The 16,061-nt window shown below is 42.6% G+C and overlaps 1 protein-coding gene across 1 annotated transcript; it reads left to right on the top strand.

Annotated features, from left to right (window-relative positions):
- The first annotated feature begins 1,299 nt into the window (after positions 1-1,299).
- Positions 1,300-15,394, top strand: NPEPL1 (aminopeptidase like 1). Its single transcript, XM_035548231.2, has 12 exons — positions 1,300-1,530; positions 2,788-2,973; positions 4,121-4,291; positions 6,784-6,873; positions 7,565-7,646; positions 7,834-7,976; positions 8,510-8,587; positions 11,903-12,003; positions 12,653-12,776; positions 13,046-13,222; positions 13,904-14,014; positions 14,492-15,394. The coding sequence occupies exons 1-12, from the start codon at positions 1,381-1,383 to the stop codon at positions 14,648-14,650; spliced, it is 1,572 nt and encodes a 523-aa protein (XP_035404124.1). The 5' UTR covers positions 1,300-1,380; the 3' UTR covers positions 14,651-15,394.
- The last annotated feature ends 667 nt before the right edge of the window (positions 15,395-16,061 follow it).

Genomic DNA, 16,061 nt, shown 5'->3' with positions numbered 1-16,061 from the left:
TTGAGATATTTAGACTTTTCACATAGCTGCAGATTAACGAGTATTAATTCCCTCCTGACCTGACATTAATAGGAGGTGCTTGACAAATACAAAAATATAAGGATAACAATCCTATTATATTTAAAACACACATTTACTATTAAAGTTGGAGCTCGGAAAACAGTGTTTCCTTTAAGTGACTACCCATATTATAGTTTAGAGTGTATTTTGGCTTTTTCTTCTGTTTCTGTAATGTTTTTAGAAGCACATTTTCTCTGATATTTAGCTTCATGAAGGAAAGAATTTGGCTCTTTCCATTTTTATCCCTGTATGATTCTACACTTTCAAAATGTAGCATTTCCATCCTTAAATGGAGTTAGAGAGGCAAATAAGAGTTTCAGCTTGATTAAAATTGCATGCATTTTAATTGTACATGGAGGTGGCTGGAATTAGTACAAATACCTTTACTGAAGAGGCAGAAAGACTCAAGGAGTGTCACACTGTGCACTGCAGTGTTGCAGCATCTTTTTTCCATTGTTGTCTACGAACTGTGAAATTGTAGAAAACCAAAACGATCTACATGTGTGTTTTCTGAAACTCGGGTCAAATACAAAAGGCCTATTAATATCATCTAATAATTCTTTGTTCAGAGGGTGGGGAGGCACTGGAACAGGTTGCCCAGAGAAGCTGTGGGTGCCCCTTCCCCGGAGCTGTTCAAGACCAGGCTGGATGAGGCCCTGGGCAACCTGACCTAGTGGGTGGCGTCGCTGCCATGGCAGGGGCTTGGAACTGGGTGGTCTTCAAGGTCCCTTCCAACCCGAGCCGTTCTGTGATCTAGCACAAGAGTTGCTTTTTGTTATGTGTAAGGTTCCCAGCAGGTGCTAGGGGAACACCACTCCTCTGTGTGTGTGTATTATTTAGTGGTTTCCAAGTAAGGAGGGGAAGAACAAGCTGCAAAATGTGGTGGGGTGGTTATTAGTTAACCAACAGAGTACAGTAAACCATGCTTCCTTCAGGTTTTATTTACAGCTTATCAGGTTATTTAATGTAGATATTCCACACAAGCAAAGCTTCCAGACGAGCTTAAGCGGCCCGTACCCCTACGCGTATTTACGCATCCCCGTCGGGCAGCCCGTGCTCCCCACGCCTCAGGCCGAGGCCCCGGGGCCGAGCGGAGGCCCCGCGGTCGGCCCGGTGCCACCTCCAGGCCCCGAGCCACATCCGGGCCCCGCGCCCGCCTGCGGTGCCCGGCGCGGCCGCCGGAGGCCGCCCGCCCCGCCGCGGTGCCCGCCCCGCCGAGCCGGCGCTGGGCGGCGGGGCGGAGCCGTGCGGACGGGCCGGGCCGTGCCGTGCCGGGCCGGGCCGTGCCGTGCCGAGCCGGGCCGGGCGGCGGGCAGGAAGATGGCGAACGTGCAGCTGGAGTTCCAGGCCAGCGCCGGCGAGGCGGACCCGCAGAGCCGCCCGCTGCTCGTCCTGGGCCAGCTCCACAACCTGCACCGCCTGCCCTGGGCCCAGCTGCGGGGCAAGCTGCAGCCGCGGGTCACCGAGGAGGTGAGGCTGGGCTGGGGGAGCGCGGACCCCCCCCACGCCACCACCACCCCTCTATCACCGCCGCCCCGCCGTCGCCTCCCCCGGCTGCCCGCGGCCCCTCCCGAGGCCGCCTCTCCCCGGCCCGGCCCGGCCCGGCCTCGTGGTGCTCCCGGCGCCGTGCCACGGCTGCGGCCGGGCGGCCTCGGGGCGCTCCCCGGGGGGCTGCGGACCCGTCCCGGGGGCTGGGGACCGCCCGGCTGCGGCTCCGGGGCCTGCCGCGGTGAGGGGCCGGGGCCTGCCGGGCCTTGCTCCGGGGAAACCCGGCTTTGCACGGCCTCAGGAGCGGGAAGGGGCTTTGCTTTACCCGGCTGAGCGGTGCCCTAAAATCACCCCGAGGCGGCCCTTACGGAAAAATGAAAAGCGAAACCCATCGGGGGCCCGCTCGCCTCGGTGCTGCAGGGTGTCCCCGAGGCCCTGGGGCAGCCCCGGGTTGTGGCCGGAGCCTGTTGCTGGAGCTGGGGGCAGCGCTGCCCCTTAAAGCGTACAGCTCTTACCTTTTACCCGCTTTGACGGGTGAAAAGTGCTTTGCATTCCTCCCAGATGACAAGCTGCTGACTGCAATTAAAATAATTGTCGAAATACACGTTCTTAGGTGGCAGGTGGCAAGCTGGAGACTAAGCCTGGCTGCCTGCAAGGGGTGAAAGATATCGCATCTCTTTCCTCCTCCCCTGCTTTCAGCTACTGCTGTGGAGTATGTGGATCTATTTTTATTTAGATGGTGTTGATGGCTTGTGGCAAAATGATAGATGTTTTGCATCGCGGCTTTTAGGTTGCTAGATGCTTGGCAGTTTTATTTGTTGGGCCCTCGAGTCTCTTATGACAATATCTAGCCTTCTTTTTTGTTTTTAATTAAATTGCTGTATGAAAGAATAACGTGGGACCAGTAAATCAGTCCATCTATTTATCAGTAGCAAAATGGTCTCAACTTAAAAGGGTCTGAAGCAGCCTGTGCATTAATGGTGTGTTTTTAAATTATAATTCATGTGGCTTAAGAGATACTTGTAATGGAAAGCACATTTGTATTTTCTGATTAATAAATGGGTTCATCATATTTCCTGCCTCTTTACTGTCGTAGAGGTTATTGCATTTAAAAGGGTGTGCATAACGTCTTTCCATCTCATTCCAACTGTGTTGAGGCATTCTTAAATAAAGGATTTTAGGTATTGGAAACAAAGTCTGATACAGTTCTTTCTTTTTTAATTCTTCTTTTCTCCTCAGATATGGCAGTCTGCTTTAAGCACTCTGAATCCAAACCCTACCGACAGCTGTCCTCTCTACCTGAATTACGCCACTGTGGCCGCGTTGCCTTCCAGGGTCAGCCGACACAATAGTCCATCTGCAGCTCAGTTCATCACCCGCCTGGTCAGAAACTGTCTTCCAGGAGGTGTCAACAGATGTATTGTTGTAAGTGGCTGTTGGAAAACGCTTCTGGTGAAATGTCTAGTATTTTGTTGACTTTTCAGGATTTTAGCTGTATCCAAGGAGACAAGAGGTGGATGAGTGTTACCAGTATAATTATACCAGCATTTATAAATGGTTTTGCTCTGGAGCGTAAACAAGACCTAAGTATAATAGCTTATGCATGCTCAAACAGTTGGAAGGAGTTAAGGATGGATATGTATGGAATATTTTCAACCAGTAACGTCCATGCAAAGGGAACCAGTAGTGGATTTTTTTGAAAAAATATTTAAGGCATTAGCACGTGGTACATATCATGCTTTAGAAGATTGACATGGACTGCATACAGAGTGCTATGTCTATATTGGATAGCCAGTTTTAGGTGACTTGAATTAGTCAATAAGTTTTAGAAATCTTAATGTAAACTAGAACTCCAGCACAAATCCTGTGCAGGAAAAGGTCTTGCACTACTTTGGTCATCTTCTGCATGAGCCTGATGAATTTGGTGGTTTTTCTTTCTATGGCTTCTCCAGATTAATCCAGAGTTCCAGCTTACTACAGAAAGCTCATATAGTCGGTGTCAATAACAAAATCTAATTATACTCTTCACCTGGAAAACTTATTTGCAAGGGTATTAACTCTACTCGTATTTTTTCCCTTGTAGTTAAATGTGGAGATGTTTAACTAAAACTTCTTTCCATTGGTAATTTCTGTAATGAACTTCAGAAAAATGTTTTATATGTTAAAAAGGTTTGGGTTGATATTAACCGCATTCTCACATCATTACTCTCATTGTTTTATTTGTTTTGAACACATACTGATGGTTCCCTTGCTTTTTTGTCTCAATCCATAGGCTAACCGGTGTTAATTAGACAAGTATAATTAAAGCAGTCTAGTTCCCTTATAAGGGCGATTAATTCGTACACAGTCAGGTCCAGCAATGTAGTTCATTTCCATATGGGAACTGAACTGAATGAGTTCAGTTTGGTGCTGTTTGTACTGCTCCCCCACCCAAGCAAAGTGCAACGTATGAGTGTCTCTCCATTCGGACATCAGTTCTTTTCCTCTTTCCCAATGGTAATTAATCCTTTTAAATGTAGTCTTCATGTCCCTAATGTTACCTGACTTGGTTCTCTTCTGGCTGTTGTTTCAGATGGTCTGTGAGCGGTCTGAAGTTTTCGCTTCTGCTTGTGCCTTGGCCAGGGCTTTCCCACTGTTTACACATCGGTCAAGTGCATCAAGACGCACAGAGAAGAAAACTGTAACAGTCGAGTTTTTCCTGGTTGGACAAAACAATGGACCAATAGAAGTGGCAACGCTTAAAGTAGGCTTTTGTTCCCCCCTTCCCCTTGTGATCAGTTGTTTTCATTATTCTCTGAAATCTTTTTTTACTTTATTCAGTTTGTTGCATGCACAAATGTGTACCTCAGGCTACGTACGGAGTAGGTGTTGTATCTAAAGTAAGAAATTGTTCAGTTCAGAGCATGCGTGAGTAAAAATATTGAACATATTATTGCAGCAAAGGCTGAAGATGTTATTTAGAGTGTATGTTTCAGGGGTGAAAAACACCAAGCAAGTAAAACAGAGATTCCTCTTTTCTCACATTTATCATAGATGCAAGTAGTAGGGTTTTAGTGTTTAATATTGTTACCTTCAGTGTGTGGGCTGCTCTCTTTTATTTGGGCACAATCTGTCTGTGGTTGTGCAGGTGAATATCACACTGATGTCACTAAAAAGTTGTTTATTCTGGGATCACGTGTGGCTTCTGATATTTGTGTGATGTACCTCTTTGGCTGAGTTTTTATAAAAAACTGTAGCCAGAAGGAAAACCCTTGAAGAAATGCTCTAGCTTGGGGATGAGCTATACATAACAGTTCAGTGTTTGTCTCAGTCGTCTTTCAGTAGCAGGTAGTCAAAAGATCGTTTCCCTTGCACCTGACTACTTCAGAGAGGAAACTACATGTCAGGTAACCTTTACTATTCTAGGGCATTAATCTTCAAGATCCTAACTTAAAAGCTATTCCAAGTTTTGCACTTGAGCTGTTAGGCAACTTCCAGGTCAGTGCTCCAGATCTGTATTTCAGTGCACGTTGACACTGTGATCTGATTGAGGAGACTGTTGCTACATCTGAAATTCGCAGAATTGCAGCTTTAGTGGTTTTTTCCTTCTGTAACTTTTACTGCATACTTTGTTCTTATTCTACTAAATGAGTTGGCTACAGCAAATGATGCCAGACCTGTCTTCAGGAAAGTGAGAGAGATGTATTATGAGTACAACAGTTGATCATTGAATTTTCCCTTACCCCAAAATAATAATAATAAAAAAGATTTCTTTCTTTTAAAAAAAAAAATAATTCTTTCTCCCATTCTTCCCTTTGATGTCAATGCCAAAACAACTGCTGGCTTCCTCCAAGCTAAGTTTTCCCCCCTTAAATTCAACCAGCACCAGACAGCTAGTGTAGAGCATGGAAGAGGCATGTGGTAGCATTTTTTAGCTAAACCTCTCCCTAGGCATGCTGCCATATTCTGCACATACTGCATTGTCCATGGTATTTTATGGTGAGGTCTAGCAGGGATTGTCACAGTTTTATAGGGCAATTACTAAAGATTGTTGTTTTCCTGGTTCTCTTCAGTACCCTGGAAGCCAAACGCAGGCACAGCTTATTTCTGTGAGTGTCATATTGATTCCCTTGGACTTGTCGTTTAGGTTAGAGCACCTCCTTTTACCTGCATGACCCTAGTGGTGAATCACTCCCAGCTTAGTCTGGCTCCTGAGGAGGTTCTTATCCCTTTAGGGGAAGTAAAGCAATCAAAGTAATTGTAGGGAATCAGGCACCACTCCAAAACAAGCCAAGGTTTATGAGTCTGCTGGGATACAGAATATATGGAGTCCTTAGGCCAGTCTGGCCAAGCCAAACTTCAGATACCTCAGCACAAATAACTAGCCAACACATCAGATTCTTTTGAAACCCATCTTGACTCACCCTTCTGCTGTGTGTGTGGTCTTTGGTGTAGTGTGGCTACTGGAAAACTTGAACAGAGTTCCCTTCCACCTGGTCTTTTTTGCTTCAAGTTGTTGGTTCCCAGGAGCTGAAAGTTAAAGCTTAGCCTCTGGTGCCTCCATTGTCCTTTTTGCCAGGAGGATGTTTCTTTAAGGGAACAGCCTCAGCGTGCTTGCTGCGGGCCATTTTGATTCAGTCCACTCTTGCGTAGGTACGTCTTCTCTCAGTCCAGGTGAAGGGCGGTCAGTTCTGCCACAGGAGCGAGGTAGTCGATGCCTGCATGTTTCACACAGATAGCTCATGTTTCACCTTCCCCATGTGCCTGCCATATAGGACGTCTTATGGTATTAATTTCTGTTGCACTGAACCATTCTGCCTGCTATATTAAAACATGTTGTACGTTATGTAATCGCTGCAGGTTTCCAGCCCAAGTAGACTACAAGTTCATTGTGGTTTCCTGAATTTGTTTTATCTTGTCTTTCCAGCCCTCCACCTTGCTCTGCATTCTTGATCTTGCTTTTTAAAGTGGAGAATGCTGCTAATTTTGCAGAATCAATTCACTGGAAGGAATCCAGTTGCTTAGAAATCAGAGCATAGGAAAAAATATCTTCTGTTTAACACGTATGGAAAATAAGTTAGCTTGGTTGACATTAATTAGTACTGCTCAGCTACCTGCGACCAGTTGCAGTTAGGCATTACTGTGCTCCAGGGGAATCCTACATCCAGTGTAGGCTGCTTAGGACTAGGTGCAAAGTTATGCAGAAAACCACCTAAACGAAGGCCAGTTCTTAAGTGTCTTCCCTTCTTTTTATAGTGCCTGGCAAGTGCTACAGAAGGAGTCAGACTGGCTGCTCGAATCGTGGACACCCCTTGCAATGAGATGAACACGGATAACTTCCTGGAGGTGGGTAACACAGCTGATGAGCAGGAGTTACATGTTGGAAGTCTTGACTACAGCAATAAAGAACTAGTGTTCCTATCTCTGAGCAAAACCTCTGTGTCAGTGTAGGAGATGTATTAAACAACGTATTCAAGGATGCTCAGGCTATTTCTTTAGCCATTAATATTTAGGACAACTTACCAAAGTTGGAAGGAGTTAGTGTAATGCTTGGTGTAAGGAACCGGGAGTCAGAAGAGGTGATGACACTGGCTCCTTTGCCAGTGCTAGTGCTTTCTTAAGCCCTATGGTGGTAAGTTTCTGAAATTATGGGAGAGAAGTTGACATGCTTGCAAATCAACATCTGGAAAGCTGTTGAGAGTGAAAATATTTCTGCCCTATTTCATCGTGGTTCAGTAGAGTGAACAGCTGGCTTTTACCTCTGAAGATTTCTCTTCCTGGCAGAACTTAAAGGTCAGATTTGCATTTCATGCAATACTAAATAATCAAGGGTGTCAGTGAAGTTAGACCATTGGAAACCAGCATCAGTCCCAAAATAGTGAATGTATGTGTGTACATGCAAAATCATATAAAACCCACATGTGGGTTTTATATGATTTTGCATGTACACACATAAAACCCACATGTGGGTTTTATGACACAAATGTGTCCTGATGACTGACTGACTGACATTGTCCTTTTTCTTTTAATGATGAAGGAAATCAAAAAAGTTGGCAAGGATCTTGGGATTACTCCTACCATTATTCGAGATGAGGAGCTGAAGGAGAGAGGCTTTGGAGGTATATCTTGTTGAAAATTCCACTTTTTTCCTAGCAGTTAATTGGAATATTGTATCGTCTTCATTGTGATATTTTATTTATGCATTTCTGAAACAGTTTTATAGCCCATAGTATTCCAAGATATAGCCAGAGATTGCTTTTTGCAGTCTTTCTTGCTTAATTGTGGCTTAATTGTCTTGTTTTCCAGGTATCTACGGGGTTGGCAAGGCAGCTCTGCATCCTCCAGCCCTAGCAGTTCTCAGTCATACTCCAGATGGTGCTACACAGACCATTGCATGGGTGGGCAAAGGTATTGTGTATGATACTGGAGGACTCAGCATTAAGGGAAAGGTACATAAACACTTCTGCTGTCTTTGCTTACTGTGTTGTTTCCTGATGGAAATAATTCTGTTAATGTCCATAGAAACCAAAGAGTATCTGTTTGAGTAAACACTTGATTTACCGTCATCTGTGCAGACACAAAATACCATGAGAAAAGACCATATAGAATTTAAGGAACATTTTACAGAGCTACTGGGTATTTTGCCCTTTAAGTATGGCACACTGCTAGCAGAAAGTGAGAAACAAAGATGTTTCATTTCTGATTTTGGGGAAAGATCCAAAACCCATTTGAGTTGACTTCAATGCATGTCTTGTAATCAATGTTTTTCTTTTTTCTAACAAACTAGCAGTAGAGGTTTAGTATTTTCCAGTTGTAAGGCAAGATCCACCAAAAAGTAGACGTGCATGTGTTCCTTGCGTTTGTTATGGTACTGTCAAGACCAGAGTTGTAGAAGCATCAGAAATACTAGTTTTATCAGGATGTACTTTGAAACTCAAATAATAAATTTTCTTTTTTTAAAAAAATCTCTCTCTCTTTTTAGACTACTATGCCTGGAATGAAGCGAGACTGTGGTGGAGCAGCTGCTATTTTGGGTGCCTTCAAAGCCACTGTAAAGCAAGTAAGTAAAATGTGTTAATTGATATCATGTAGCCTAGCATTGGCAAGGAGCAGGCTGGCTTTTGGATATATTCCCAGATATGGGGGTCAGCCTAATCCTAAAGTTCTGACCTGCCACTGCCTTTAGTGATCTTGGGCCACTCTGCTCTTTATGCTATTTCAGGAAAGCGTTTCAAATCTTTGCTGGTATCTTGGGAATTGTGAGAAGTTGCTCAAGTGCTAATTTTTCATTATGAGTCTTTCTTGAGCTTCAGGGTCTGTTCTGAGGATTGAGTTGACTGAAGTTCCTTGAATCAGTTTCATACCTGAGTTATCCAGGTATAAAGCTTTTGTTTAAGCTTTGGGATTTGGGGCAACTGTTGTCCCCTTAGCAAAGAAAGGGATGAGCAACTCAGGGTATGAAGTCTATCCATATTCCACATCCTGCGCCAGTTCTAATATTAACCTACTAGGGAAGTGGCAGTTCTAGTCTCATCAGGAGCTGCTTGTTGGGCTCCTGTGGTCAGAAAGTAGTAGGGGAGCTGAGAAGAAGCCAAGCATTGAAATACGAAGAATTTTTTAAAAGTACGTTATGCTTTAACAATATGAACTGAGGAGATGAAGTAGCTGCTGCCAGTAAAACTCTGCCCTCTCCACAAATTCAGTCACTGAGTCTTGCTGACAGAGCAGCTATTGCCTCCAAGGAGTATCCAAAGTTCAAAGAACTTGTATTGCTGCAGATTAATGCATAGATCTGATGGAAGCTTTGACCAGGGGATGTTCATTGCCAAATTCCCATTTCTCAACAGTTTAGCTCTGTGCCTTGGCCTTAGCAGTATGTTTGATGTGGAAGAATTGTTAACTTCAGTTATCTGCAGAGACTTAAAATTGAAAACACATTTCTGAGCAGCATCATAGGAAAACTGCTAGGTTTTCATAACGAAGTTCTTCAGAAAGTTAGATCACATGTTTGCAAGGAACAAAAGCTAGAACTTCTACAGTGCTTTGGGAGAGTCTGGGAAAGCCATGCATGTGGTACATTCTCTCAGTGATTCAGTCCTTGTTTCAGAAGTATGTGTGCATGTAATTATCTGCACTGACAAGTTGCGTTCACAGTCACAGTAGCTGTGAATGTAAGTCATCAGTTATTTCATATACACGAATGAATAAACTGGTAGTAATATGTTTGGGCAAACTGAGCCTGAAGAAGCTGTCATACCTCACAGGAAGTCTGTGCCTTCGAATGTAAGAACAAGAGAATGTTATCACTGCTTAATATTACAACCCGGTGCAAGAAGACTTGTTAATTAAATCCTTGCAGAAAATGTATTCAGGTAGGCAGTGGAAATAGTTTGTCTTTGTTACTGTTTCAAGACCTTTTTTTTTAATGCTCTTAAGAATAATATAAATCTGGAAGAGGTTTAAATTGGCCGCACTTTGTCAAAAAGACTGAAGTTTAAACTTCTGTCGGATAGAAAGCTCAGTAGGAAGAGGGGCAAAGGTTATTATCCATCTTCAGAAAATATCATTTGCCTACATGCTGTTCAACAATTTTACAATGTGATTTTAAAAGCCTTTGGATAGCAAACACGAGTGAGTGATTTTTTCCTTCAGAAATGCATTTTATCCATTGTGAGCTTTCCAACACAAGGAAGAAGAGAAAATACTCACATTTTCTAAATCCTTTCACCTCCTGCATGTTAACATAGGGAATCCTGCTTTTAGAAAGCTGCAGGATGAGATTCAATAACAGGCAGTTGATAGCAGAAGTGGGTTTATGTTTTTTGACAGTAGATTAACCACATCTCCCAGTTGGAGGAGGAAAATTTGGTGCAATTCAGTAAGAGATACTTAATAGAGTGGGTTTTTGTTGCAGACAATTTTGGAAGAGGAAAGGATCATAGGTGGAAGGGTATCTCATCTACAATGCTGTTTTCCTACTGGCTGGACTAGCAGCTGTAAAGTTATTTTATGGTTTCTAGAGGCTGCATGTTATTTTTGAAAGTTTTTGATTGATGCATTTGTCCTTTGGACTTTAGAACATGGACTGATTCAGCAAGCCCACATTACTTTGGCTACAGGACTTTTATCAAGAGATTCACAGTAAAACTGAGCCTGTTTTCCCTAGGAGTTTGATGTTTTTAAGGCTAGCTATCCCAGTTGAGGAGGAACGATGCTTTTATTTGTTAAGTGCTGCTGCCTCCCGTTGTGTTCGTAGGATCTCTCCACATAATACAGTCATTGTACAAACAAAATCTTAACATTTTAAAATATCCATAACTATATAAGTGCTTGATTTTGAACCAAAGTAAACTAGATGGGACCTGGCAGAAAAGAGAAGGTTAAGGGGTAAGAAGAGTTTGAAAATGCTGTGTCCTGCGTAGCAGGAATTTTATATTTATAAAAAAAATTAAAAATGGAAAACAACTAATACTAGCCATGGATAATTTTTACTTTCACATGTAAAGAGAGAAGGTAGGTACTGGTAGTATATATCTTACGTGTGTTCCAGGCTTGATTCTGGGCAGCAAGCTGCGTTGCTGGCAGTTGATAGATCCACTGAGACGTGGAGGAGTACCATGTTCCAGGGTTGCCATGGTCAAAGTTGCTTTCCAGCAAAATTATCAGAGATGGAATCTGTTCATCTGGGGTTGTTTTTTTAGGAAAGTGTAGAGTTCACAAATGGCTGCATATTAGCATTTATTATTTCCATCCTTTTCCATTAGTACTGTAAGCTCTCCTGCAATGCTGAAGAAGTGATGGGAAGGAGCTCAGTTTCTCAGGTGGCCCCAATTGTGTCTTTGTTGTTATTGGAAACTAAATAAAAGCAGTGGAAAAAAACAGGGTTTGGAAAATAATCCCAGGCATCCTGACTGGCTGTGTAACATGCTGTCACAAGCCTTTCTAATTGTCATGCTCAAAGCGTCTGTTACTTGGATCTTTCCTTTTTGACTATGAAAGGTGAAGGGGTTATAAAGTTCAGACATCTCTGTTGTGAGTCTGTGTTGGAGTTGTACTGAAATTAAAGTACCACATCTTTGGAGATGTATTCAGCTGATTTCATTCAGGGGTACTGTAGTTCTGTGACTTAAGGGGTGTTTTTGGTGAGCCCAGCAGTTTTCTGGTGAGTTCAGAACTCTAAAGCCAGGATTGCATGTTTTCTCCTTGCCTGCTTTCTGTAACTCTTGTCCTCAGCTACAAGATAAGACATTTACCGTAGATTTCCTATGTAATTAGTGGCATTGCTGCCATAAAATCGTAATCCCATGTTGATTTCAGTCCAAATAAATGAGCTTGGTGTGAATTGAAACCCATTTCTCTCCTATCGTTATTACAGGGTTTTAAAGACAATCTTCATGCTGTTTTTTGTTTGGCCGAGAATGCAGTTGGACCACGTGCAACAAGACCTGATGACATTCATGTTCTTTACTCTGGAAAGTAAGTTTGTGTCTGTATCTTTCCCAGAAACATTGAGAGGAAACAATCTTTGGTTCTATTTGTCTGAGTACTGTATAGATTGTGAACCTCAACAGCTTCCCTAAGGATTGCTAATAGGATTTCAGATGGCCATAATAGCGAGTTTTCTGTGTGCTTAGAGTGACCTGTGTGGTATGTAAGTGCACATCAAGATACGTATCATCTGTCATGAGATGAAGTTTCCTTAAAGCACTCGAGTTCCTGTGTTTGTTCCAATACGACCAATTTTCTGTGACCATCTGTAGTCTGTACTGTCTCAGTTGCAGAGGCAGGCTTGGACTGTCTAAGAATCTCTTGTGGTTTTAAACCAAGTGTGATACATAGTGGAAGGCAGTAATTACTAAAATTCCAGCCAGACGTGCTGGGCATTATACAGGCCTGAGAAGTAGTGACAGCTCCGTGCCGACAGTACTATTATTACAGTTTTCCAGGTTTGTTCTGTCTGGATGCTTACAACAGTGGAATATGTAGCAGTGCAGTCTTGCAGAGTCGAGTAAGAAAGTACATAAGGTTTGAGTCTGTTTTCTAACCCAGTGTTCTAGTCAGGATAGATGTGTCTTAACTTGCAATCTGAAGTATTGTTGTATTAAATGCCCTCTTTTCTTTCTAGAACTGTGGAAATCAATAACACTGATGCAGAAGGGAGGCTGATACTGGCTGATGGAGTAGCTTACGCATGCAAAGATCTTGGAGCTGACATCATTCTTGATATGGCGACTCTTACTGGAGCTCAGGTACTGATACAGACCTGCTAGTGGACAGGCGGTGCATCCTTCTAGTGTCTGTGCATTATATGTACAATTTTAAGAGATATGGCTGTAGCTGCAATGTCTTTGTCTCTGTTTGTAGCACTACCTTCTTTTGTCAAGTACTTTTAAGATGTTTTTTTTTTTCTTGGTGGTTCTGTTAGATGGAAGGCAGCTATTAATGCCGAGAGTACAGAACTATCCTATGCACCACTGTCAGGGTGAATCCTTCCTGATTTTGTTGTATATCTCATTAGGGAATTGCTACAGGAAAGTATCATGCTGCTGTCCTTACCAATAACGAGGAGTGGGAAAAGGCATGTGTTAAAGCTGGCAGGAACTGTGGAGACCTGGTCCATCCTCTTGTGTATTGCCCTGAGCTCCACTTCAGTGAATTTACCTCTGCTGTAGCTGATATGAAGAACTCTGTTGCAGTAAGATTTTTTTCTTCACATTTCTGTTATTAGATAAAAATATGCTCCTATGTGTATTCTGTATCACGTGTCCATCTGTTGATAGTTGCATGAAAGTTCTTCCTGTGGGCTGTAATCTTTTAGAAATGGATCATATTAGGACCTCAAAGACCATTTAATAGGGGATTTTGCAAGTTAAATGCCACTCCACTGATATTTAGCATCCATTTTAAACAGGGTAGCCTGCTGCAAAGTTATCTATGCGCTGCTTGCCTTTTAAACGTAACCTTAAGATGAATGCTAAATTCCTGGATGGAGACCTTTTAAGAAATAAAATCAAGCATTCCTCAGATCATATATAACCATTGGAGACAGTAACTGGGAATGGAAAAAACAGGAAATTGAGGACAGAGACCTCAGGGATTTCTGCAGCTGCTTTTGCAGAATTTGAGAGTTAGAGTGTGCAGTAAGTTCCAAAAACACGGCAGAAATGAGTTTGGGCAGAAGACGAAAAAAGCAGGACCAGATTCCTACCCAGGAATTAACTCAAAGCATTTACAGTATACATGACTAAAGACTGGGTTTATAGCCATCCATTAAGCTTTGAATTAGATTTGCACAACTGTCTTTTCTATAGTCAAGAAGACAACATTGACATTTTCTTTTCTTGCAAGACCAACTGTATTTTTACTGTTTCTACAGGACCGAGACAATACTCCAAGTTCCTGTGCTGGGCTCTTCATCGCTTCTCACATCGGTTTTGACTGGCCTGGAGTCTGGGTCCATGTAGACATTGCTGCCCCTGTTCATGCGGTGAGTATGTTCATAGGACTTCTGACATTTTACCCACCTCCCTCACACAAAACATTTATTTGCTCTTGGGGTTGTTCCTCTGTTGGATGGAACATGTGCGAATTTTTCCCCTAAAAAAAACTTGCCAATTTATTCCTCATCCCCCAACCCACCTTTGTTTTAAACCCATCTTATTCAGCTCATGCTCCAAATCCATGGTCCTGTTGGATGGAACGTTCTCTGCCTTGAAGAATGCTAGCATAAGTCCATCCTCAAGTCAGTATGAGCTCTGTTTTTGTGAATCAACTGATGTGTTGGTTTAATCTAACAGGGAAAGATTGTAATAGCAGTAAGGATACAGAAGTGTAAGTCAAGCAGGCTTGACAGTGTCTCCAAGTATTTGTTATGGCCATGTGCTGTCAATGCTTTTGATGAGTAGCTAAATTAAACCAGCCCATATTATACAGTCTGAAATGTGAATTGTTTTTTGTTTTCCAGGGTGAACGAGCTACTGGCTATGGCGTGGCTTTGTTGCTGTCCCTGTTCGGAGGGGCATCTGAAGACCCTTTGCTAAACATGGTGTCCCCTCTAGGGTGCAATGGAGACTCTCCCCCTGAGGATATGGAGAGGGATTCCAAAAGGCGGCGCCTGATTTAATGCGCCCCAAGCCCTATGTGACGGGGTGCATGTGTTACCTCACTTTGCACTGATTTGTTTTCAAGCAATGAAAATGTCACATGTCAGAAATTGCCATTTTTTTTTACTATCATGATAAGATTTATTACTTGTTTCTGATAAAAACAGCCTGATTCTTTTTTGTTAGTGTTTTTTTAAATTATTGGTGCAAACAGTTGCTGAACAGTATCAGTGGTGCAGACTCCAGGCTCAGCTAACTGTATCAGGAGGAAGGCACATCTTCCTCTGAGCACCTCACAAAACCAAACTAAGTGCATTAATGCATGAGAAGCTCTCTCTATTCTGAAGAAGCAACTGCAGTTCTTGCTTACAAAGCCTTCTGAATTACTTATTTTACATGAGGTTTTATCAGATGTTTCTGCAGGCCCCACTACATCTCTGAACACAGGATAAGGAAAAGAAAACTGTAGTTTTGGCATATTCAATGACAATTTAACTTAGTAGTAAGGGAGATATAATGAGAAAAGGCCTTTAGTCTTAATACGGTGCTGTTTCCGCATGTGTAATGTATTTCTGACCAGTAAAATCTGTAAGTGATCCAGAGCATATCTCTACATAAATCTTTCACGTTCAAATTACAGAATGTATTCATGTTAAATGAGGAAAAAATTGGGGGGCTGTGATTGAGTAAAATCCGTTTACAAAGCAGAGTGGCTTCTTGCCACTTAATAAATTTATTATTATTAAATCAGCTTACATATCCCATGTGGTGCTTCATAGTGTTATTTACATTTCTGAGAAAACTGAGTGTTCCAAAGATTTGTGTGTGACTTCATTGCTCCGTTCAAATTCCTTTTGCCAGCACTCACACATCTGAAAACAGACCCTAACACAGTAACAGCTTATACAGATTGGTATGGTGCAGTTCCGAAGAACTTACACTGATTCATTTCATTTGTTTGATTCAACAGTAGTCGGGATGCGTAATATTAGTTTCTGTATAAATTAGTCTCGAGGAGCTTCCAAGTAATAGCTTGGCTTGGGCACACACGGGAAATGACTTGCCCCAATTTATATAATGTCAGCAGCAGAGTTAGGAACAGAGTGACCAACTTTTAATCAGTGCTGGTCCCTGCCTGGTGAATTCAAGCATCAGCCTTTGGAAACATTTCTTGGCTCAAACAGCGTCGATGTTGAAAAAATCCAACCCAGCACACACTTTTGGCTGCTTTGAAGATAAAGTCAAGCCGAGTTGTGACAAATTATACCTTTCCCTGTGTCGGAGGTGATCTCTGGGGAGAACTGGTGCTGGGATTTAGATGGAAGTTCTAACAGTGATGTACACATCTGGTTTTGGCTTTGTCTTTTTCATTAAAGACCTTGTGAAAAGCCTAATGCAGAAGGTAGAAAAAAATTTTCATTTTGTTTTTGT

The sequence above is a fragment of the Cygnus atratus genome, chromosome 16 (genome assembly GCF_013377495.2).
Source record: "Cygnus atratus isolate AKBS03 ecotype Queensland, Australia chromosome 16, CAtr_DNAZoo_HiC_assembly, whole genome shotgun sequence".
NCBI classification, from domain to species: domain Eukaryota; kingdom Metazoa; phylum Chordata; class Aves; order Anseriformes; family Anatidae; genus Cygnus; species Cygnus atratus.
Note: the sequence above shows the minus strand (reverse complement) of the source record. Positions and strands in the feature narration are given on the sequence as shown.